Source organism: Suricata suricatta, chromosome 4 (assembly GCF_006229205.1).
Source record: "Suricata suricatta isolate VVHF042 chromosome 4, meerkat_22Aug2017_6uvM2_HiC, whole genome shotgun sequence".
NCBI lineage: Eukaryota > Metazoa > Chordata > Mammalia > Carnivora > Herpestidae > Suricata > Suricata suricatta.
The window spans coordinates 151,666,051-151,689,724 of NC_043703.1; the positions used below are offsets into that span (position 1 = coordinate 151,666,051).

General features: G+C 37.6%; 1 protein-coding gene and 1 non-coding gene across 8 annotated transcripts; both read left to right on the plus strand.

Annotated features, from left to right (window-relative positions):
• The first annotated feature begins 1,749 nt into the window (after window positions 1-1,749).
• On the plus strand, window positions 1,750-23,040 carry NT5C1B (5'-nucleotidase, cytosolic IB). 7 transcript variants are annotated; one of them, XM_029938256.1, is made up of 11 exons: window positions 1,750-1,859; window positions 3,831-3,920; window positions 4,265-4,447; window positions 5,057-5,194; window positions 6,465-6,914; window positions 7,233-7,400; window positions 8,495-8,624; window positions 12,110-12,232; window positions 12,648-12,832; window positions 14,504-14,689; window positions 17,408-17,477. In XM_029938256.1, the coding sequence occupies exons 1-10, from the start codon at window positions 1,827-1,829 to the stop codon at window positions 14,639-14,641; spliced, it is 1,638 nt and encodes a 545-aa protein (XP_029794116.1). In that variant the 5' UTR covers window positions 1,750-1,826; the 3' UTR covers window positions 14,642-14,689; window positions 17,408-17,477. The 7 variants fall into 7 exon arrangements, with proteins under 7 accessions (XP_029794116.1, XP_029794117.1, XP_029794112.1 ...); XM_029938257.1 differs by having other exon boundaries at window positions 14,504-14,685; window positions 17,408-17,468; XM_029938252.1 differs by lacking the exons at window positions 14,504-14,689; window positions 17,408-17,477 and adding an exon at window positions 21,325-23,040.
• Window positions 8,021-8,123, plus strand: LOC115290929. Its single transcript, XR_003908309.1, has one exon. It is a non-coding gene; the product is annotated as a U6 spliceosomal RNA (small nuclear RNA).
• Window positions 23,041-23,674: the final 634 nt, after the last annotated feature.

Below are 23,674 nucleotides of genomic sequence, written 5' to 3' on the forward strand. Positions count from 1 at the left end.
AGTTTTCAGTGCTCAATAACAAAGTTAATAATTAGCAGATAATAAAGAAAGACAAATGAAGAAATCTGAAAAAAAACCACAAATAATTCTTTAATATCATCCTCAGCACTCAAAACAAAATGATATATTCAAATCTTGGTACATCAAAAAATTCAAAACACTCATGAAGCTCATAGTCTATCAGAGGCTGTGTGCTATAGAAAATGAACAATAATCAAGGAACTCATTGAACATACTGATGCTGATTTACATGGAAGATTCATGGAAAGGACAAGAAGCAAAAACTTCTCCTGACAAGAAGGACTGGTCAGAAACCAAAGACTCTTTCAATCCTTCATCTCTACAAAATTTTCCTCCTGTGTGTGATAGAAACAGGTCTCAGAGCTCTCCAGCTTCTGCTCCTAACTGCTACCCTAAAAACTGCTCTCTCGCAGCCTGCCCTCCTTTCTCTGTCTACAGCAATGGGGCTAGAGAGTCTAGGCTATGGGAAGAATCACCAAACTGATATTTGATTGATTATACATGTATATGAACAACAGGTAGTTTTAAATTTGTGTTCCTACAACAGATTGCATTGGAGATTAGAGATTTCTATTTGAACTCTCTAGTATAGCTATAGCATAATTATGTCTAAGACTGTACTAACATTTATTAGTCACTTATAAATGCCAAGCACTGTCTTAAGTACTTCACACTATTTCAACTATCACGAAATAATTTTCTCCATTTTAATATTGATACCATCATTTTCTCCATTTTATAAATAAGAAAACTGAGATTTAGGAATATTAAAAACTTGTTCAGGATCACAGATCACAGAAAGATACTGGGGTGGGAGGTCGAAGTGCTGGGCCACAGTGTACCTCAAACTGAGGTCCTCTAAACTTGAGCCAGCATGTTTTACTATTTAGAGGACTCCTTGGAGAATTTGATTAAAGCTTTTAAAAATTTCCTCTGATATTCAAATTAAGTTATCAACTTCTGTTAAGAGGGGTAGAAATCTGCCTTAGTCCATGCTGGTTTGACCAATTCAGGCCAGTGTGTGAATCTCTTACCTACAGTTTGGGTGAAGATAAAATCAGAGCCATTAAATGCCATGACATTAGTCGACCCTGTAAACCAGAGTTGGGGGCTGGATTTTACATATTTTTTGTATGTACACAAGAGGGACAAATATGTGTTCAAACGTTCAAGGATGGGGCAAATAGCAGGAAAGACAGCCCAGCTGTCATTCTCTGACACTGGCCTAGGGAAAGTACTTTGACTTTGTGAAATGGAAATGACCTTGACATTGTGAAAGAAACACCCAACATTGAAGCTAAAAACAAGTCTAAACTTCATATTCTCCATGAGAACAACATCTCAGCTGTCAAAAATTATCTCCAGATTGCACAAAGTTCTCCAAAATCTGTTGGGATGAACAATAATAAATCACTGGTTCCACAAATGAGTTTGCCATTCATTTTGACAGTACCAGAAAATGTATAGCCACAGTGGGGTTTGCCTGATGAGTAATACAGTGATGTTTAAAAAGAAGAAAGTAGTAATATTGATATTGCTACTTATCAAACATTTTAGCATTGTTTAGACATCACTTCCTAAAATCTCTAAGAATAGTTATGAGTAGATGTACTCAAATATGAAGAAATACTATTGCTTTTTTTATAGTCACGTATTTGGAGTCAGTTTGTTACTATGGAATCACATATGATGTCATAAATTTGACATTCTAAATGCAAACCTAGGCAGAGCAACAGAAACAACAGGAAATGGAGCTGGGGAGAGGAAAACCTGCATAACAACAAAAGAAATTCCAGTTAAAAGAAATGAGTCAAACATCTGTGAAACAGAAAAAGAAGGTGAGTGAGTTGAATGTCCTAGAATCTTGTCAAAGGGCTAAGATTATCACCTCTGGAAATGTTCAGCAACAATTAAATCATTTCAGATAATACCTGCACGTGGAGAAAGGGGAAGGAAAAGAAAGAAAATAAAGAATGGAGAAAAATGAGATTAGAGTACACAGGATCAATCTAATTATTTAGGCTTTATTGAACAGACGCTCCTGTGTCAGTGGCAAGAGGTGGAAACAGTGTTGCTATCCATGAAGAACGCACAACCTAGTAGGAAAGAGAATATATAAACAAAATACAATTCAGTGCTCAGTGAGAGTATGTGTAAAAGACACAGGCAACATGAAAGAATGTTTAACTCTGGGAACATCTCCCAGGTCACGCTGAGCTGGGTTTTGAAGAACATTAAAGAGATGAGGAGGTTACAAGGAAATAGGGTGACATGGAGGCAAATACAAGTCATTTAGCACAAGCAAACATAAGATAAAAGTGTACATTGGAGGGCGAGTTGGAGGTGGACAGGATGTGCCATGAGGCTCCTGGTCTGTCAAACCACACAAATGAAGAGTGTACCCAGAATGAAGCATAATCAGATTTATGTTTGATAAATATCACTTTATATCGATGGGGTAGGTAGATCTAGAAGTTGGGAGGATTTGAAGTTATGAAACCTGATCGAAAGTCTATAATTCTAAGAATGCAGTAACGTCTGACTTGAGATCTGGAACAAAGCAATGATACTAGGGATTGAGAAGAGGGATTGGGCTTAATATATCTTTTGCAGTTATAACTGACAGGATGTTATGGTGATGGTGTGGGGAGTGGCGAGGAGGATTTTAGGATCATTTCTAAGGACCACACAGCTCTGCCATTCTCTGCAGTCACAGACTCCATCACTCAACTAACACAGAGGCACAGTTTATGCCTAAACTGCTCCTGAGCACCCTGGTCTAAGCTAGAAGACGAGCTCTTACAACAGAAAAAAACACCAATTTTGGTCGTATAACAGCTGCCAAATTAGCATGAAACAATATAAACACATACAATGGCATGTCCTGCAATTAAAAATGAAAATATTTGACTAGTGTCCAGGACATGGATTATCTCCCTGTGCTGTTCTACACAGCCTTCCCTATCAGTTTGTTAATATGAAATGTCCTTTCACTGTAGCTGGTATAAGTAATTAGAAAATATGTACAAAAGACAGGAATCTCAATAGAGCTGCATGGGATTAAGAATTTTGATTTTAGGGTGCCTGTGTGGCTCAATCAGTTTAGTGACTGAATTCAGCTCAGGTCATGAATTCACCATTCATGGGTCAAGCCCAGGTTGGGCTCTGTGCTGACAGCTCCGAGCCTGAGGTCTGCTTCAGATTCTGTGTCTCTCTCTTCTCTCTGTTCGTCCCCAACTTGTACTCTATATCTGTCTCTCAAAAGAGAATAAAGATTTAAAAAAAAAAGAATCTTGATTTTAAAAATCAAGCTAATATTGGTGAGGCTTAGATGCATGGAATATTGGAGTTCTAGTTTGTTAAGAAAACAAACAAGAGACGTTTTAATTCTATATGACCAAAGGAAAAAGTTCCCGAAGTAGCAATCTTCAGAGGAGTGGAGAGAGGGGAAAAAAAAAAAAAGTTACTTTGTGTGAGCAATTTCACATAAATTCAAATCTGGCTGAGCCCTAGAAAATTCTCCCATAGCATTTTCTTTGTTATAATTTTTAAATGATAAATGCCTCATGCCTCAATATATAAGCCAACAAATTTCTAAATTAAAAAATTGTTTATATAGTGCTTGGATAGGTGTTATTTTTATCCATGCCTGTTAGAACAAGGAGAAAATATCTAAAATTTATATATACTTTTAAATTGGGAAAGAGACAAATTTCAAATTTTATTTATCCTTTCATTCCTAAACCCAAGGTTTCTAATGCCCCCGATACTAAAAATTAATTTAAAAAATACTTTGTTTTCATATTAAGAATGATACTGGATCGAAGAACTCAAAAGACAGCATAGACACAGAGAAAAGAAGGGATTCTGAGAAATCAGGAGTTCGTCTGGGCACACAGGTGAGCTGACCTCTTGGGAGTTGGCGAGTGAATTAAAGAGCAGGAAGCATAACAGAAAATGTAAGGGAGCAGGGAGTTCTGAGTTCTGGTAGAGAAGACTGAGCTGCCGAGATTTCTACTAAGGGAAACCTACTGTCTTCATGGAGAGTTCAAGTACAGACTGAGAGAGGCTGGTCCCTGCCTTCCCCACCAGTACACACCCCCATGCTCACATAGAATGTACGGTGTAGAAACCCCAGCTGTCTTCTCTGCTCAGCCTATGGGAGGCCACTGGTCATTGTTCAAACCAGGGAGGGAAGGGGAGTCTGGCCATCGCACTGACCGTTTTCTGCACAATCTTTCAGATGAGACGTGCAGTCAATCCGAATCCCTTGCTGAGATGTTGCCCTATGCGAGGTCACTCGTCGTGTAGACGCTGCCTTTGTGCAGCGGAGGGAACAGTACTTCTTGGCCCCTGCCGCACAATACGTGTTTATATTCACATGTGCCTGTTGTGGGAGCAGGGCCGGCAGATCACCATGATCAGGGTGAGCAGAGATCAAACGACTGATTTTGGAGGGGAGCCACAGGCAGCCGGGGTGAGGGGCAGGATATGGGGAATAAAAACTCTTCCACTTGCCTCTCCATGGTCTCCTCCATTCTTACGCCTCCCAAAGGAAATGCTAGAGTGCTCTATTCCCTCTTAGGTAGCTGTTTTGGAGCCCTGCTGCAGCCTCATTTAGGGGCCAGCTGCCATCTTTGTAGTATGGTCAAAAATGGTAAATGATGTCTTCTGAGTTTCAGCTAACAGGCTTACCCTTAAGAAAACAAGTGGGGAAAAGGGAGGGAAAAATGGTCAACTTTACTATGTTCCTTATAAGAGGAGACACAGGTGAAAAAAATAGGAGACATCAGATTTGCTTCTTAGTTTTGGATTCTCCTGCAGGCGGATCCCCACTTTTTGCCCCTCACAGAGTTTAGGATTGGGCCAGAGCTAGAATAGTACATAAGGGTCAAGGCTGAATTAATCATATATGCCAGGGACCTTCTCATTGGGCTCTGCTATATTTAGCTTGACATGGCTCTTCTGGAGGCACAGGCATGGCAGGGGTGGGTGGTAGGACATCACACCCCTGGGTCTCTTCTCTCTTCCAAAGGAATCACAAGAATTATCATCATTGAAGACTGATTCTCGGGGGCACCTTGTGCGAAATCAGTGGTCTCGAACATCACCAAGCCCATCCACCAGAGCTCCATCAGTAGACGAAAACAGAAGCAAGAGTGGCAGTCTTAAGGTAGACATGAAGATGAAATGAAGGGAACATGGTATAATAATGATAATGGTAATGATAATAATAATATTTTATTGATGCTCTCTATATGCCAGGCCCTATTCTATTCACTTTACATGTTTTAGCCATCATTAAAAAAAAAAACCTATAAGCCCTATTTTACAGTTGAGAAAATTGAAACACAGAGTAACTTGCCTAAGATCTCATATCAAGAACACTAATACAAGTAGATTAAAACCCAGTCACTAGGTCTCTAAACTGTACACTTAATGATTAAGCTCTTTGACTTCTCATTCCATTTTTTCTTCACCAATAACTGAGTACTGAAGTCTTAGAAAACGGGGTGAAAAAACCAACAAAGGAGATAAGTTGTTGAAAAGTGTAGTAGATTGTGTGGTGCTTTGGGTCCATATGGAGGTCTGGCCCCATGAGATGAAAACATTAGTTTTGAGACTAAGTTTTTGGGAACAGAGAGAGTGACACAGACCTAGATGGAGAACATGTATCCTTACCAATCCATCTATCCCTGTGAAAAGTGGCTCAATAACCTAACCAAGGCTGTCTTTTGAAACATGTGAAACAATCATCAAAACTGAAATAAAATATAGATGCTGAATAGTTTATTGCACACAGGTATAATTCATTTTTTATTTAGGAAGATGATTCTCTCCTAATCAGCTCCACTGACACAAAGTTCTGAAGGCAAGGGAGACCTATGGTTCCCCAGACCACCAACCTTCCCAGCAGTCGCTGCATTAATCAGAGGGCAAATATACAGAGCGATGCCTCCAGATGTTTTGTAGAGTCTGCTGGTGGGAACATCTGGTCTAGTCAGAGAATTATCTGGAGGTCACAAATGAAGGCAGTGGTGATAAAGTCCCTTAGTCAAGCCCTCCATCCCATCTGGAGGTCTCTGAATGTGTAATTAAAAGGAAAGCAAGCAACAGAACTTTGTGAACTATGTGTTAGCTGCCTAAGGGCAAGAAGCCCTGTTATATCTACTCCAAAACAAAATAAAACAGTGTGAGGTGCTGAGGGGGGAGGGGGAGAAATAAAAGCAATCTGTTTCTATGTCCATTTAACAGAAATACCTAATAACTGGGTTCTTGAAACATCTGAGCCCCTTCAAGCCCTACTTAAAGGAGCTGGGATGACCAGGATCCAACTAAAGGCTAAGAATGAAACAAAGGGAAGGGCAAGGGTCCTTGACCCTTGCTAGGCAGAGATGGGGAAAGGTGAGCATCTAACTCAGAATCCCACTTTCTTGCTCCAGCTCCCCCCCAGCTCCACAGCCTCCCAGGCTTCATCCACCGCCCCCAGCCAGGAAGAGTCCCAAAAAGAGCTGTCAGCTGCTGAGCCCTTGGCACCCACGCCACCCATGCCTCTCGACTCTTGCCCTCCCACTCCCCCGGAGTCCTATTCCCAGTCCCGGCGCAGCTCCAAGATGCACGAGAATCAAGAAGCCTGGGCTCATGGCATCATACGGGGCATCCGGGAATCCCGGGACTCCGCACCCCGGCGGGAATACCCTCGCACACCTCCCACCGAATGGAAGTCCTATGCCCAGCGCAGGAGCAACTATCCTATCCATCCAGACAGCGACTGTCTGTCAGAACTGCCCCGGCAATCGCAGCAAGAGGAAGAGGACGAAGTGGATGAAGCCTACTGGGCATCCGTGAGAACTCTGTATGAGAAGATCCCCAGCTGCTCTCGCCCCCGACCAGTGAGTAGGGTCCACTGACTTGATACCCGAGACCCCCCTCTCTGCAGCTCTACAGCCTGAATCTCCTCCAGCCTCCCTCCTCTCCAATGTGTAGGGAAGTCCTGCCCAGCACCCTGAGTCGCCTCCCCCTAACTCCTCACCCCTACACTCTCAGGAGTTGGGGGAGGGATGGGAATCTCAGCCCTTGGCTCTCTCTAGCATCCCAGTGCTCCAAGCAGGGGCCTAGGTGTTCTCTTTCTGCCTTGCCCTGGCACGGGCCCTTTTCCTGATCCCTTCCATCCATGTGACTATCCTCACATTGGCAACCCTCTTCTGCAGCCTAAACCCAAGCATGCCATCACCATTGCCGTGTCATCCCGTGCACTTTTCAACATGGTGGATGCCAGAAAAATCTACGAGGAAGAGGGTCTAGAAAAGTACATGGAATATCAGCTCACCAACGAGAATGTCATCCTGACCCCAGGGCCTGCATTCCGCTTTGTGAAGGTACTCTCCAAAGCTGTGTTCAGTCTGTCAGGACCCTGGATGGAGAGGGAAGGACCCAGACAGGTCCTTGGAAACTCATGGAGGTTTCCTTATAATTACCGGTCCACCTTTGTAATTCTTGCCCTTTTCAGGTTGACCCCAGGTCAATTTATGCTTTCACAGAGGGTCCCAGACTGGTGCGGAAGGGTCTCCAGTTCTAGATTTGGGAGGTTGTGATGACCCTCAGCAGAGTTCTAATGATGACGTGTGTAAGAGACACCTTTGTTCCCTTCCTGGAAGGAGAGGTATCAGGAAACAATAATGAGTTTACAATCCCAGCATTAGAAACAAAATGAAATTCACTCTAGCTGCCCCAAATATAATATAGAGATGATCTTGTTTTGTGCTTAGGTGCATGATTTTTTTAATAGAGAAAGTAAGATTCTCTGAACTTACACTGAAATGTATAGCACTTGTGATCCTATATAACACATATAAATATTAAACAATAACATTATAGCCAGACAGAAATAAATGACATCTCCACAAGTTGTGAGTAGAAGGTATTTATGGGCCATGGTACATGCATTGAAGGAAACCACTAACCTATTTTAAAGACTCATGTTTAAAAAATAGACAAAGTGCTTTGGTAGCATGTATCCTAAAATTGGAACAATGCAGAAACCATTAGCATGGCTCTTGTGCAAGGGTAACATGCAAATTCATGAAGCATTCTATATTTTCACAGTAAAAAATAACCAGATGAGCAAGAAAAGCAGATTTTATGAATAAGGAAAAAAAGACAAAGCATAAAAGGGTTAACCTGATCTTTCCATCTACCTATCCTACAGAGATAATTCTAGGAAACCAAATGTAACAGTTTTCAACAAACTTTCCCTATCTATTCAGCAAACATTAACTGATGGCCTGTGTGTAAGAGGTGGGAAATACAGGAATGAATGGAATAAACCTGCCTTAAAGGAGCCATCATCTCTCAGTGAGGAGTCTTCAGAGTTTGAATTTGACACTGATGCTATCCTTTCTCTCCAGACTCCAGACTCCAATGCCCACCTTGCCTGGCCCTCTTTACATGCATTCATGTTTGTAACCTGCAGGCATTGCAGCACGTCAACGCTAGACTCCGTGAGCTGTATCCTAATGAACAGGACTTATTTGATATTGTACTGATGACTAATAACCATGCCCAAGTGGGAGTGCGGCTTATAAACAGCGTCAATCACTATGGTAAGTAAAATAAACAACATGTGGAAGAACAGCTAGCTGCTCTGGAAGGGAGAAGCCGTGTCATTTTGCTAACTGTGGCCTAACTAATGCAGCGTCTTTGATACTGACACCCTCTTCCGAGGGAGGAATGTTTATTTGCCTATGTCAGAAAAAGAGAGGCCATGTTCATGTTTAACTTCAGCAGAGTTGGGCCCAAAGCTCCGGACTTAACTTGTCAAGTGTGAATTTCAAAGTCTTAATCCCAGCTCCTGCAATATATTTCTGTTTTATGTTTTTCACTTCTGAACCTGACTTCAAGGGGCCATCAACTCAGAAGTTTTCTCTGTGCAATCACACTTCTTGCTCACCACAGATCCATGTCTAAGGTTTACAGGTTCTCCCCTTCCCTTTCAACTCTTACAATCTGATGCTCCCTTACTTCTTTCCCCACACATACCCATGCCAGTAAAAATGTCTTTGTTCCTTTACATAGAAATTTGGATTGACTCTAGTCTCTTCATAGCATTTCCATCAACGTGTTGGATACTCTAAGAGAAAAATCCTCATTTTCCTGTTATGGAATTACCTGGCTTGTTATTTGAGGAGATTTAGCCTATCTTTAAGTGACATCCAGTCTTCTGGGTATGTCAAGTCAAAGTAAGGTTGAACTTTGGCATATTCAAGTTTTAAAGTGGGTTTAAAGTGGGAATACTTATAAATCAAAATGTATTATAAATTATGAGTTTTACATTATCATAATTATAAGGCTGATGTCTGAGACACACTTTAATAAATGCTTGCCTTTCAAAAAAGTAGCTTTCACAGTGTTATTACATGAAAAGAGAACGTATATAAAAGGCTTAGAATAGATGAGCAGCATAATCATTCAGTAACGGTGGCTATTATTTTTACAACAATCTTATTTGATTTAGTAGGTGATTTATGTCTATTGATCCCTGACCAAACTGAGTACATCATGGCTAGTAGCAGAAGGAGTCATGGTTATTTGCCTATCAATTCTGCTAATGAACTGATAGAGCTCCATCTTCTCACACAACCTTATTTGTGACATAACAACTTTTCACCTGGAAGCATTAGTCATTTCTCTTCTCTGGGTATTTAAGGGAATCTGAATCTCCTTCTGCTATGGCCTATTAAATTATAATTATCTGTTTTACATGCCTGGCTGCTCAGTGAACTATGATCTCCTTGAGAATTGGGATGATGTTTCAATCATTTCTGAAGTCCCCAGTGACAACAAATAATTTCTGATCTTTAACTTCATATTATTTAAGGGATTGTAGTGTATACTTTGATGTCACTTATGCCCAATGTTGGCTTAAGTGAAAAACAAGAGTTATTTTGTTCATACCATAGCAAACACTTCCACCTCAGCTGTCGATGGGCTCTATCTACTCTGTTGGTCCATACAGTTGAGGAGACTCAAACTTCCGCTTTACATCATGTGCAGCTACCCATCTATCATGTACTAAAAACATTTTGAATGGGTATATACTATCTCATATGCATAATGGTATACTTTATTCAACTATTCTCATATCATTAAACAGTTTTCTTCTTTTATAAATAATCCTGAGCTGAGACCTTTCCACATAAATCTTTATCAGAGTTTCAGATTATTCCCTTAAAATAAACTATGAAAAGGTCAAAAGCTATAAACTTATAAAAGCTCTGTGGTTTATGTATACAATGGAATACTACTTGACAATGAGAAAGAATGAAATCATGCCATTTGCAGCAATGTGGTTGGAACCAGAAGGTATTATGCTGAGTGAAACAAGTCAGTCAGAGGACAGATATCATATGCTTTCACTCATATGTGGATCTTGAGAAACTTAACAGAAGACCATGGGGGAAGGGAAGGGGAAAACAATAGTTACAGAGAGAGAGGGAGGCAAACCATAAGAGACTCTTACATACAGAGAACAAACAGAGTGGATGGTGGAGGTAGGGAGGAGGGGGAAATGGGTGATGGGCCGTGAGGAGGGTACCTGTTGTGATGAGCACTGGGTGTTGTATGTAAGCAATGAACCATGGAAATCTACCCCCAAAACCAAGAGCACACTTCACACACTGTATGTTAGCCAATTTGACAGTAAATTATATTTAAAAAAAAAAACTTCAGGTAATTTTAATGTGTATCCGCAGTTGAGAACCACTGATTTAGGTGCTCACTTAAGGTCTTACTGACTTAAACTCTAAGGTATCAATCAGAAAGACAACATGATTTCATGCCTGCAGAATTTAAGAAATAAAACAGATGAATATAGGGGAAAGGAAGCAAAAATAAAACAGAAAACAAAAAATAAAAACAGAGGGCGGCAAACTATAGAGAACAAACTAAGGGTTGGAGGAGAGGTGGGTGGAGGCATGAGCTAAAATGGGTGGTGGGTATTAAGGCGGGCACTTGTTTGGATGAGCACTGGGTGTTATTTGTAAGTGATGAATCACTAAATTCTATTCTTGAAACCAATACTACATGTATGACAACTAACATCAATTTCAATAAAATAAAAACATTTAAGATTTTTTAAAAAAGCCTTTGAGACATATTGTCAAGACTTTCTAGATAGCTTGTACCAATTTATACTTTCATCTAAAGTGAATATGGGCGCCTACTTTAGAAACTTAGCATTTGTTTTTTAATTGTTGTTTATGTGAAAGACATTTAATGGTATTTTAATATTTAGTCTGCTAAATACTTGCATTTAAAATTCCAAGTCAAGAAGGAGACACTTTCAGGGGCGCCTGGGGAGCTCAGTCAGTTAAGCATCCAGCTTCCAGCTTCAACTCAGGTCATGATCTCACGGTTTGTGGGTTTGAGCCCCGCATTGGGCTCTGTGCTGACAGATAGCTCAGAGCCTGGAGCCTGCTTCATATTCTGTGTCTCCCTCCCTCTCTGACCCTCCCCTACTCATGCTGTCTCTCTCTGTCTCTCAAAAATAAATTTTAAAAAAAGGAGACACTTTCAGACATTTTGTTGTTGTTTCTAGAAAACAGTTTAAATCCTGGCATTGCTTGTCATTACTATTGTATTGTTACTGAAGAAATACAGAAATGGTACTTAAAATAGAGCCACACATCAACTATCTCTTTCAACAAGTGAGGAGCCTGTGGTTGAAGGAAAAGAACTATGTTCTAGTCTAGACAAGAGTCCTTATGAACCAATGGGCTTAGACAAGTCTTTATGTTTCCATTTCCTGTTGTGTCACAGTGAGAATAATACCTGTCATAAAGTTGTTGTGAGGGTAAATTGGCATGGTTTGTGTGGACTACTTAATGAATGATCATGCACCAAACACATCCACTATTATATAAAAGTTTTTTTAATGTAATGTAGCAGTTTTTTAATATTACTGCTATGAAGGTAATTCCAAAACTTCAATAGACACTCAATTATTCCTATGATAACTTTGATTTACACTTACAGTAGGTATATTGTCTTTAGTCTCTGACATAACAAAGTCTTTCTTGCCCAAAAATAGGCTTACTAATTGACCGCTTCTGTCTGACTGGTGGAAAAAGCCCCATTGGCTATTTGAAGGCATATCTTACCAACCTGTATCTTTCTGCAGATTCTGAAAAAGTACAAGAAGCCATACAAGAAGGTATTCATTTGGTTTTATCCCTTAAGTTAATAAAAAGGTTTGAGCAAGTGTTGACTTTTTTGGGGCTTCATATTTGATTATGTGGCTTGTTAAATTTTCTGATAAGGCATTTCCACAAGTGGCAGACCCTAAGCATGTCTTTGAGAGCTCTGAGCGTCCTAGAGGTGGACATCCTCAGTGATTGTCCTACAACCCCTTTAACACTTTCCCTTCCCTTATAGAAATTGAGGTCATGTGTAAACAGTTGCTTGGAAATATGCAGTTATAAAGAACAGTTGAGTCATCAGGTGATAGCTAGAAAAAAAATATTGCAAGGTCTGGGAGTACCTTTTGTTTTCCTCTTTTTAATCATTAAAATGGTAGAAGAAACTGACACCTCTGGGAAGAGCATTAATAAATCTCCATGGTCTGCCAGGGATTGCCTCTGCAACAATGTTTGATGGAGCCAAAGACATGGCCTACTGTGACACCCAGCTCCGTGTGGCCTTTGATGGGGACGCGGTCCTCTTCTCTGATGAATCTGATTATATTGCCAATGAGCACGGACTGGACAAGTTCTTCCAACATGAAACACTATTTGAGAATAAGCCTCTCGCTCAGGTGGGTTCAGTGATTTCTAATTAATTTTGATCTACTTATTTTCCAACATATAAATATTTTAAATTATTTTAGGCAGGCGATTCCTCACTTCTTATCCTTTACACTTTGCTCCCTTTCTTTCATGAACTCCTCATTTTTAAACATCTGCTGCCGAGTTGGGTACTTTTGGTTTTTGCTTGGTTTTGCTTTTAGTTTTGTTTTAGCATTCTTTTTATCCTTTTTTGGAAATGTTTCTATGATCTTCTCGTAATAATGAGTTCACCTCCAAATTACAAGTAATAGAGGTAATATGGCTTACCAGTAAACCATTTCTACATAATAACTTCTCAGAATAGTAAAGTGATTGCGATAGGTTCAGTAAACATTTATGGACCTCTTTGACCATAAACCTCAAATTCAATAAACACATTACTTAACTGAGAAAATCTGCACAATTGAGAGCTCAGATTGAATCGAACAATGAGCCTCACACCAGTGAAAGTTATGAACACCTAATCAAAATGAAACTGAATATTTAAGCTTTTTGAATCAATCCATGAACTGAAATGTTAAAGTCACAGTGTGAAATGAACAAAGCTTACGACTCCTGAGCCAAAGGAAATCTGAAACATCAAGCTATTCTCTAAACCAAATCCGCACTGACAAATTATTTAGTTTTAACCTAAGAATTTTACCAAAGAATTTAATTACTTAATTGGTCTTTTTTTCTCAGCTCTTCTTGAACTTAGGATAAACTTAAATATTTTTATTTTTATTGTACTCATAAAAGTAGAAATAGACTAACAGAAAGTTGAAAATTTTCAGTAATTTGCCTCATGTGACAGCAACCGATATTTAAACTGTGTGTGTGAGAACACGTGCACACATGTGCACATAACTTTCATGGTCCCTGCCTTAAGAGCTTCTTTGGAAGACTTGATCCTATGTTATGAAGTTGTTCAGTGCTAACAAACTGAGAGGAAAATCCTTTGTTATATTTTAGTATGTCTGCTTTGCTTGAAATTTAGAGCCCATTGTATAGTAATCTAACTATTACTGAAATTTAGAGGATTTCCAAAAAAAGAGAACACTTATAAAATCTCATAATTATTTCAAGATAATCTTAAAATACCATTTTCTCATCTCAGGTAAATAATTCAAATTTCTTTTAAAGTTTGCATTAATTACTTTCCTTTTCCACGTTAAAGAACTTGTTCTTCCCATTAAACAATTGAAATTGTGAAGCCCAACACTAGTTTATTGCTGGAATGATCAACAATTTTCAAATGAACATACTTGTTTTCATTATGCAGTCCTTCTGGCAGGGGATAAAGATGCTATTTTTTAAATTAAAAAAAATTTTATGTTTATTTTTGAGAGAGAGATAGAGCACAAGCAGGGGAGTGGCAAGGAGAAAGAGAATCAGGAACCAGCTCCAGGCTCTGAGCTGTCAGCACAGAGCCCAATGTAGGGCTGGAACCCACAAACTGCAAGATCATGACCTGAGCTGGTCAGACACTTAACCCAGTGAACCACTCCAATTTCCCATAAAGATGCTATTTTTTACATAGAAAAGGTAGCTTTTCTATAAATACCAGGCTTTGTCAATGTGTTCCACTGATGAAAAAGAAGTACAATTGAGGTACTATTCCTAAAGAAGCCTTTCAAGTATGTTGGTCATGGGACTTGCAGGTTGGCCGTGACATTGTCCCAGTTGTCTCAAATGGAGGAGAGCTGAGAGTCATCAGCAAATCAAACCTAGAGAAGATTAACTTGGCCACTCGCTTCCAGTGTGGCCCCACAACAAGTAACAGACACTTCTTGATTTGATCCCTACCTCGTCTCACCATTCTCAAACAGTGGTCTCTAACCATGTGTGTATGTATGCGTCTGTGTGTTTTAATCATAACATCTGATGTATAACTTATATACAGTAAAGTTAATAATTTTTATTGGATGCTTCTGAGTTTTACCATGACCAAATTCAAAATACTCAATATACTCACAAAATTCCCTCATGCCTCTGTGTAGTCATCCTACTCTGCTATCTCTGGGGTCTGCGACTACTAATCTGATTTCTTTCCTCATAGTTTTGCCATTTCCAGATGCCATTTCCATGTAGTATACAATCTTCTGAATCTGACTTCTTTTATTTAGCTTAATGCATTTGAGATACATCCATGTCATTCCATGTATCAGTAGCTTCTGTTCCTTTTTTATTGCTGAGTATTCTCTTCTTGAATGTACCACTTTTTCTTTATCCATTTACCTGATGGAGAATATTTAGGCTGTTTCCACTTTTTGGCATTTATAAATAAAGCCACTTTAAGCATTTGCATACAGGGTTCAGTGCAAATATAAGATCAGATTTCTCTTGGGTAAATAACTAGGTCACATGTTAAGTATACATTTAATTTTATAAGATATTGTGAAACTATTTTCTTAAGTAACGTTACCACTTTGCATTCCCGATAGCACTAAATGAGAGATTTTTGTTGCAATACATACTTACCAGTATTTTGTACTGATAAGTTTTGTGTTTGCTTTTTTTTAAGCTGTTTGTATCTCATTATAGTTTTAATTTGAATTTTTCTAACAACAAATTATATTGAACATGTTATCAGGTGTTTATATGCCATCATATGTACCCTTTGGCAAAAATATCTGTTCAAATCTCTTGCTCATTTGTATTGGGTTTATTATTTAAGTTTGAGAGTTCTTAACATATTATGGATACAAGACCTCTATCAGATATGTTTTGCAAATATTTTCTCTCAGTCTCAAGATAAGCATGTCTTTTTATTCTCTTTATATCTTTCATTGTCTTTCAGTGATCAGAAATTTACAATTTTGATGAAGTTCAACTTATCAGTTAGTTCTTTTATGAATCATGCTTTTAAGGTCATATGTAAAAACTGTTGGCCAAAGTCACATTAATTCCCTATGTTTGTGCACAAAATTTTATAATTTTAGGTTTTTTTAAGGATCATGACCTATTGTGAATTAACTTTTGTATTTAAACACGAAGTATTGGCTAAGTTCACTTTTACTCCTTATGGATATCTTAATTGTTCAGCACTATTTGTGAAAAAGACTGGCTTTCTGTTCCTTTAATGTAGGTGTCCATGCTTTTATCAATATCACACTGTCTTGATAAGTGCAGTTTTGTAGTAAGTCTTGAGATCGGGAGGGGTGAGTTCTTCAAATTTGTTATTTTTCAAAATTCTTTTGGATATTCTGATATTTTTTTTTGCATTTTTATATAGATTTAACAACTAGCTTGTCCATTCCTGGAAAAAAATTCTGCTGGAGTTTTTAGTATGATTGTGTTGAATTTATGGCTTAAACTTAGCAGTGGGGTGGATGTCTTAATAGTAAGTCTTTCAGTCCATTGATATGGTATATCTCTCCATTTATTTAGATCATCTTTGATTACTTTCAAATATTTTTGTATATAGAAATCACACATGCTTTGTTAGATTTATACCGAAGTATTTCATAATTTTGATGGTACTTTAAAATTTTGATTTCCAATCTGTTTATCACAGATGATAAAATACTTTTGACTTTGTATGTTGTAACTTTGTTAAATACACTAGTTAGTATAGTAAAATTTTCATAGATTATTTGAGGGTTTCAACACAATGTTGACTGAATAAAAACACTTATTCTGTTTCCATTTTGTATGTCTTTTAATTATCTTTCTTGCCTTATTACCCTTGCTTGTGCATTCAGTGGAATGTTCGATAAGAGTGATAAGAGGGGACATCCTTGTCTAGTCCCTGATCTTAGGAACAGATCACTCAGTCTTTGACTCTTAAGTATAATATCTATTTTTTTTTTCAAGATGCCTTTTGCCAAGTAAAGGAGTTACTTTCTATTCCTATTTTTTGAGACTTTTTATAATAAATGCATGTTCAATTTTGTCCAATTTCTTTTCTGCATCTATTGAGAAAAGCATGTGGCTTCTCTAGTCTGTTAATATGTAAATTATATTAATGTATTTGAAAATGCTGAAGCAGATTTGCATTGCTGGTATATAAATTCAACTGGTCATGGTGTATTATCCTTTTTATATCTTGCTAAATTCAATTTGTAAAATTATAGTTTAGAATTTTTTTTTTTTGGCTTTGTGTTTCTGAAGGATATCTCCATAGCGTTGTTTTCTGGTAATATCTTACAGAATAATAGTAACTTCACAAAATAACGTGGGAAATATTTTCCCCCTGTTTAATTTTTGGAAGACTGTGTATAGTTCATATTATTTCTTCTTCAACTAGTAGGGTAGACTTTGACAGAGAAACCATTTGGGCTTGGGCTTTTCTGTGTATGAAGGCTTTTAACTAAGAATTCAATTATTTTTAATAGATACAAACTATTACTCAGATTTTCTCTTTATTGTCCTACTTTCTGGCAGTTTATGAGTTGGTGTCTTTAAAGGAAATTGCCCATTCCATTTAAGTCATGAATTCATCAGCATAAAATTTTCATATGTTATTATTTTGCTTTTCCTATTTTTAGAATTATTAGTGATATATACCTTTTCATTCCTGATATTAATAATATTTGTCTTCTCTTTTTTCTCCCTTCTTCTAGCTAGACAACAATTTTATTTATCTTCTCAATAGCCAGCTCTGAGTTTCTAAAGATGGAAATTGAGGACACTGATTTAAGACTTCTTTTCTAAAATAAGCACTTAATATATTAAAATTCTCTCTAAATGATGCTGTGATAGCATCCCACAAATTTTGATATATTGTTTGTAATATTCATTCAATTCTGAGTATTTTTAAATTTTCCACTGACTTCCTCTTTGACTTATGGGTCATTTAGAAGTTGGTTATTTGTCAAGTATTTAGAATTTTACTAGATATCTCATTCTTATAGATGCCACACAGACTTTGTTATAATCAAAACATATATTTCATATTATTTCAGTTTTTCATATTTATTGAGGAGTGTTTTATGCTCAGAATATGGTCTATCTTGTTAATGTTTCAGGTGTACTTGACAAGAATGTTGTTTCTGTATTGTTGAGTTGAGTAGTCAAAAATGTCAATTAGATTAAACTGACAGTGTATTAGTTAGGTAATATTGCCCAGGTTTTCCATATTTCAATCGTTTTTAATAGTTTTCTAACCTAATTTTAAATAATTTTCTACCTACTTCTTCTCACCACCATTGAGGAAGCAAGGCTGGAGTCTTCAAGTATATTTGAGGATTAATCTATTTCTTCTTTCAACTAGATGTGTTTGCTTCATGTATTTTTAATCTCTTCTGCTTACTGCTTAAATATTCAGGAGCGTTATATCTTCTTGGTGACATAATCCCTTTTGATTATGTAATCTCTCTCTCTCTGATAGTTATACAGCCACTCCAGCTTTCTTGATTTGCTTTGATTTGGATTTTTTTGACTGGTGTTTGTAGTATATATCTTTTCTATAATTTTTAATTTTAACCTATTTATGTTTTTACATTTATTTATTTAAATATTTTTAATGTATATTTATTTTTAAGAGAATGTTGACAGAATGTGAGTGGGGCAGGGGTAGAGAGAGGGAGACATAGAAGCAGAAGCAGGCTCCAGGCTCTGAGTTGTCAGCACGGAGTCCAACATAGGGCTCAAACTCACAAATCACAAGATCATGACCTGAGCCAAAGTCAGACACTCAACTGACTGAGCCACCCGGGCATCCCTATGTTTTTACATTTAAATTATCTCTAGAAAGGATGATATGGATACCTGTTTTGAATACGGTGACATAAACTGACTGGTCCCTATTTATTCCTTTTGGAAACTACTCAAAAGCAGTAGGAAAACTATATTTCTCCATGTTTCAAAGCCAAACTAGTTGTGAGTAGGGTGGATCCTGCCAACAGTCACCATACCCCCTTAGCTGTTGTTACCAATTTTAAAAATAGTTAATAGTTTTAGAATACCTTTAGAGAGTAAATTTTACTTGTTTTTCTTGCTGATATATGCAGCCTCAGAGAAATAATGATCTAAATAATGTTTTGATCTAAATAGACAAAAGCTAGTCTATTAAGTCATGTTTATAAATAAACAGTTTGTTTCCAGGACAGCAGAGAAGTAGGGGTCTTTTGAATTGAAAACAAGTCAGTCTTACAATACTATACTTGACCTTCCCCATAAACCCTCTAATTGTTTCCAGAAAAACCAGTCTACTTCAGTGATGAGTAATAAAAACAGAAGCAGCACAGAGTATAAACAAAGACTCTGAGAAATAGGCAAAAAAGGGCAAAATCTAAAAACAGATTTAGATCTCTCACTAGAAATAGTAGCCGAAGTATATGTAAAAATTGTGACTAAACAATTACTACGACTTTTAAAAACTTGATAAAGCTGGGTCAAGGTCATAACATGGAAATGCAAGAATCAGGGGAGAGATTATAAAATATTAATTGGTAGAACTCTGGAAATGAGTAAAATTGAAAAATAAGATTTTTACAGAGGAAAATGACAGAAATGTATCACAGGTAAAGAAAATCCAATATATGCATAATTGGAATCCCTGAAAAACACTGAAATTACATTTTGAAGGGAGAAGGAGAGGATTGTGTGTGGTAAATAAAAAGATGCAAAATTATATCAAAATATAAATCAATAAAATATTTGAAACTGTCGGGATTTTAATGCATACATTAAGCTATTAAAATATTGGGGGCACCAGGGTAGCTCTGTTGGTTAACTGTCCAACTTCGGCTCAGGTCATGATCTCACAGATGTGAGTTCAAGACCTGTGTCAGGCTCTTTGCTGACAGCTCAGAGCCTGGAGCCTGCTTGGATTTTGTGTCTCTTTCTCTCTCTCTGCCCCTCCTTGGCTCATGTTGTCTATCTCTCTCAAAAAAAAAATTAAGAAAATAAACTATTAAAAGATTAAAGATTAAAGGCCACATTATATATTGGAAATAGAACAAAATTGGAAATAGAAAAAAATTATCATCACCAATACATGCCATAGTGAAAAATTTTTGACTTAAAAGATGAAAAAGTAATTCTTTGGGCAGTCTGCACATATGAGTGGGGGGAAAATCAAGCTGTCCTCAGTTTTCTCCACAGCAGCATTCAATAGCAAAAGACAGTGGCACACTATTTATAAAATCATATGGAGAGAAAATATATATCACAGATTCTATATCTAGGCCAAAAGTTTATTCCAAGTAAAGAAAACAGAGCAACAGTTGAAAACATACTATATTCTCAGAGATTGTTAATTCCATAAGATTTTCTTGGGAAAACTAGTCTAGAAGGCACAGTTTGGCCCACATGTAGATGAATAAAAACATGGAGGCACAAATGGTTACAGAATATATTTAACCATAGAACTAAAACTAAAACAATTGTAGGGATTAGGATGAAAGGAAAGAAAGTACACATTATATGCCCTAACAATGTAGAAATTCTATCACTAATGAAAACTAGAAAAATGTGGAGGAGAAAAATCCAAGGAAGAGTAGTATGTTGATATCTTCCGTTACAATAATGATCAAAGGATAAGCTGTAAAGCTGATAAATAGAAATATAGGAAAGTTTAATAATAAAAATGTAAACAATGAGGAAGAGGAAACAAGTAAAATTGGATGGTTGCAAAAGAAATAGAAAATGAAAGATGGGTAAAGTAGTACTATAATTTCATTATTTCTCATTGTAAGAAAACAATAGGTCCTGGATTTTTAAAATAAATAAATAAACAAAAGACTAAAAGTACTATAAAAAGTTATAGTTACAAAGGTAACCAATATGAGAGAATATTACAAACCTTCCTAAATGTTAGAAGAAACACACATACATTCACAAAGGAAACAGATGCTCAGTGAATCATGAGACAGAACCATTATCACATATATTAGTAATGCCAATAAATATAAATGGCCTAAAACTCAACTTTGTTTTAAAAACTTAAGACTTCCAGATTGGATCATCTAGCAGAATCCAATTCTTGCTCTATTCCAGAGAAACAGTTAGAACTAAGTATTCAGAAAGGTGAAGATAGAAGTAAGTGTGAAGACATACAAAGGTAATTGTATCTATAAGACAAGGTTAGATTCAAGTCAAGAAGGCACTGAACTAGATATAGGAGCATACATTATAATAATGAAATGTGAAATTCACAAAAAGCAAACCAAAATAGTGCTATTGGTGATTAACCAAACTTTATTTAGAGTATCCCATTTTGCCATAATGGATAATTTATGTCTGTGGCCCTGGTTTAACTTTTTATAGAAGCTTCTTTCACTCTTAAAACATCTATGTTTAGATAATAAATTATATGGTCATCCTATACTTATTCCAGGAATGCAAGGATAGTTCCATAAAAGGAAATATATTCACATATATGCAAGGAGTTTCAGAACTTTGCCATTGGGCTTAGAATACTGCAGTTCTAATGCAGTATTATATCCTTTTATAAACTCTTATAAGCCTCTGCTTTTTCAGCATTCGCTTCCTTCAGCTCACTGGATCACAGCTGTGACATATGTTCCTTTTACAGGGTCCCTTAAAAGGCTTTCTGGAAGATTTAGGCAGACTGCAAAAGAAGTTTTATGCCAAAGACGAACGGTTACTTTGCCCTATCAGGACCTACCTGGTTACAGCCAGGAGTGCAGCCAGTTCAGGCGCTCGAGTGCTGAAAACCCTTCGCCGCTGGGGTCTAGAGATAGACGAAGCTCTTTTCCTTGCTGGAGCCCCCAAAGGTCCCATCTTGGTAAAGATAAGGCCCCACATTTTCTTTGATGATCACATGTTCCACATCGAAGGGGCACATAAATTGGGCACCATCACAGCTCATGTACCTTATGGCTTTAATCAGAAAATGAACAATTAGGGATGGGGAGGAGAAATAAACAGTGAGCCTGGTATTACAGATGCCACGTCTTGCGAATCTCTAGGGTAGTTAGATAGGTATTTCAGAAAATTGAACCTCATAACTTAGTCCATTTGGAAAGGTTTCCTCTTGATATTTTGAAAATATTTCGAACCCTCGAGTTATCTTCAAGGTACTTCTCTTTGAGCTATCAATGCTGTTGAATACCACTGCACTTACCTTTATGTGTAAGTCATATTGATGACACCTGAGGATAAGTTTAGACCCTCAATGCCTCAATACTTAAAGGGCTATCTCGGAAGTCTAGCTAGTTTTACAAAGTATTGCTCATTTTTGAATGTCGGTTGATAGAATGGACTGTTATCCATCATCATTGTAGAATATTGGTCTTCAAAGAAGGAAAGAGTAGGGTTAAATTCACTATTGAAAACTGGAGCTTTTTATTCTGTTGCCTCTGTGATCAGCCTTTTAATCAGTGCAAAATGAAAGGTCACTCCACGTGCAATTTTGACTCCTGTACCAATTTTGACACTGCTCATTCAGAAATAAATCAGCAGGTTATTTGTAGAGGGCACTTTCCATCTAAGATGAGCTCCAGACAGAATGTCCTGGGAAACGTTCTTGGAAGCTTACCTGGTCAGTGCATTACCTTAGACTACAGGGCTTCGTATTTGAAGTCTCTGGCTCTGGGCCTGACAGGTAGGTCCAGTGTTTTACATGGAAAAAAAAGCTTTGGCTATCACTTCAAGATGTGACATGAAGTGTAATATCCTAGCCTTTCCTTGTTATTATTCTTTTGTTATTTTTGTTTTGATTTCAAGAAACATCGATTGGTTATTAACCATAATCTACTGCTTAATAGGCACAGTGAGCTGGTTAGTTTCATGTTACCTAATTTTCTCATCAAACCAAATGTTTGTAACAGAATATTATTATTACCCTCATTTTTACCAATGGAGAACTTAAGACTCACAAAGAAAAAGTAGCTTGTCTAATAATGTGCAGCTAATAAATGGCAGGACTAAAATTCAAAATTAGGTCTTACTTCAGAAGCTACCTTCTATTTTCTCTGTGAATATACAGACTTCCACTTCATGTTGTTATTAATTCCATGTCCACAGAACCCACCCTGAACAGATTAGTTGTTCCATTAAGTTCTATGCTTCAACTACATAGCAGTTACACAGCAGGTCTGAGGATTTCCCTCCTCCTCTCCTCTTCATGTCCTCTCTTGCTCCTTCTAACCCCACATCTATCTCTACTGTACCCATATATACATATTTCATCCTGGCTCTAGGTAAAAAAAGACTGCTGACATACAGCTTTTGCTCTGTTTCTGAATTTGATGTAAGCTAGTCCCAAATATATCAGTTTTGACACTTACTGAGTACTTACTGTTTTCTATACATTCTCCAGTGTGAAGACAAGAGAAACTCAGACATAATCCTGTCCTTTGGGAAATTTAAAATCTTGACAGTCCCTTAGAGTAAGTCAAGCATGCAAACATATAGTCAATACCAGAAAGCTGTTTGTCCTCAGTGCCGAGAGGATCACACATGAAGTTGAGGCAGAGATCTGCATGGCCTGGAAGTGGTTAGACTACAGAGAGACCTGAGGTGAGCTTTGAAGGATGAAAAAGACACGGATAGATAGAAAAAGAAAGAGGAAACAGATGTGCTCTGGGATCAGTGTTTGAGAGGCAGCTTCAAATTACCAAAAGAGTGAAAATAAAGGCCCACCCCTGGTGATTTCTGCTCTGGTGCCTTGTCAAATCCTCAGGGACAGTGCTCCTTCCCCCTCTGTGAGCTCCATCTTCAGCACTCACGTGAAACCCTCTTCTACTGGTACTGTGCCTGCTCAGTGCATATGATATCCTTCCCAAATGTACAGGAGTGGAGGAGAATTTAACAACAGAATCTAGGGAGTTTATTTCAAACTGTACACGTCGTGTGTCTCTTCTCTCGTTCTAAAGACTCTAGAATGAGGGCCGAGGCAGGGGAGGTGTCTGTACCAGACA

What these genes read in the sequence shown, in the direction of transcription:
- NT5C1B (XM_029938252.1), top strand. Translation starts at nt 1,827, where the DNA reads ATGAGTCAAACATCTGTGAAACAGAAAAAGAAG. An exon ending in CTGTGAAACAGAAAAAGAAG is followed by an intron (nt 1,860 to 3,830) that starts GTGAGTGAGTTG and finishes TTTCATATTAAG; the next exon opens with AATGATACTGGATCGAAGAA. An exon ending in AGAATAAGCCTCTCGCTCAG is followed by an intron (nt 12,833 to 21,324) that starts GTGGGTTCAGTG and finishes TTCCTTTTACAG; the next exon opens with GGTCCCTTAAAAGGCTTTCT.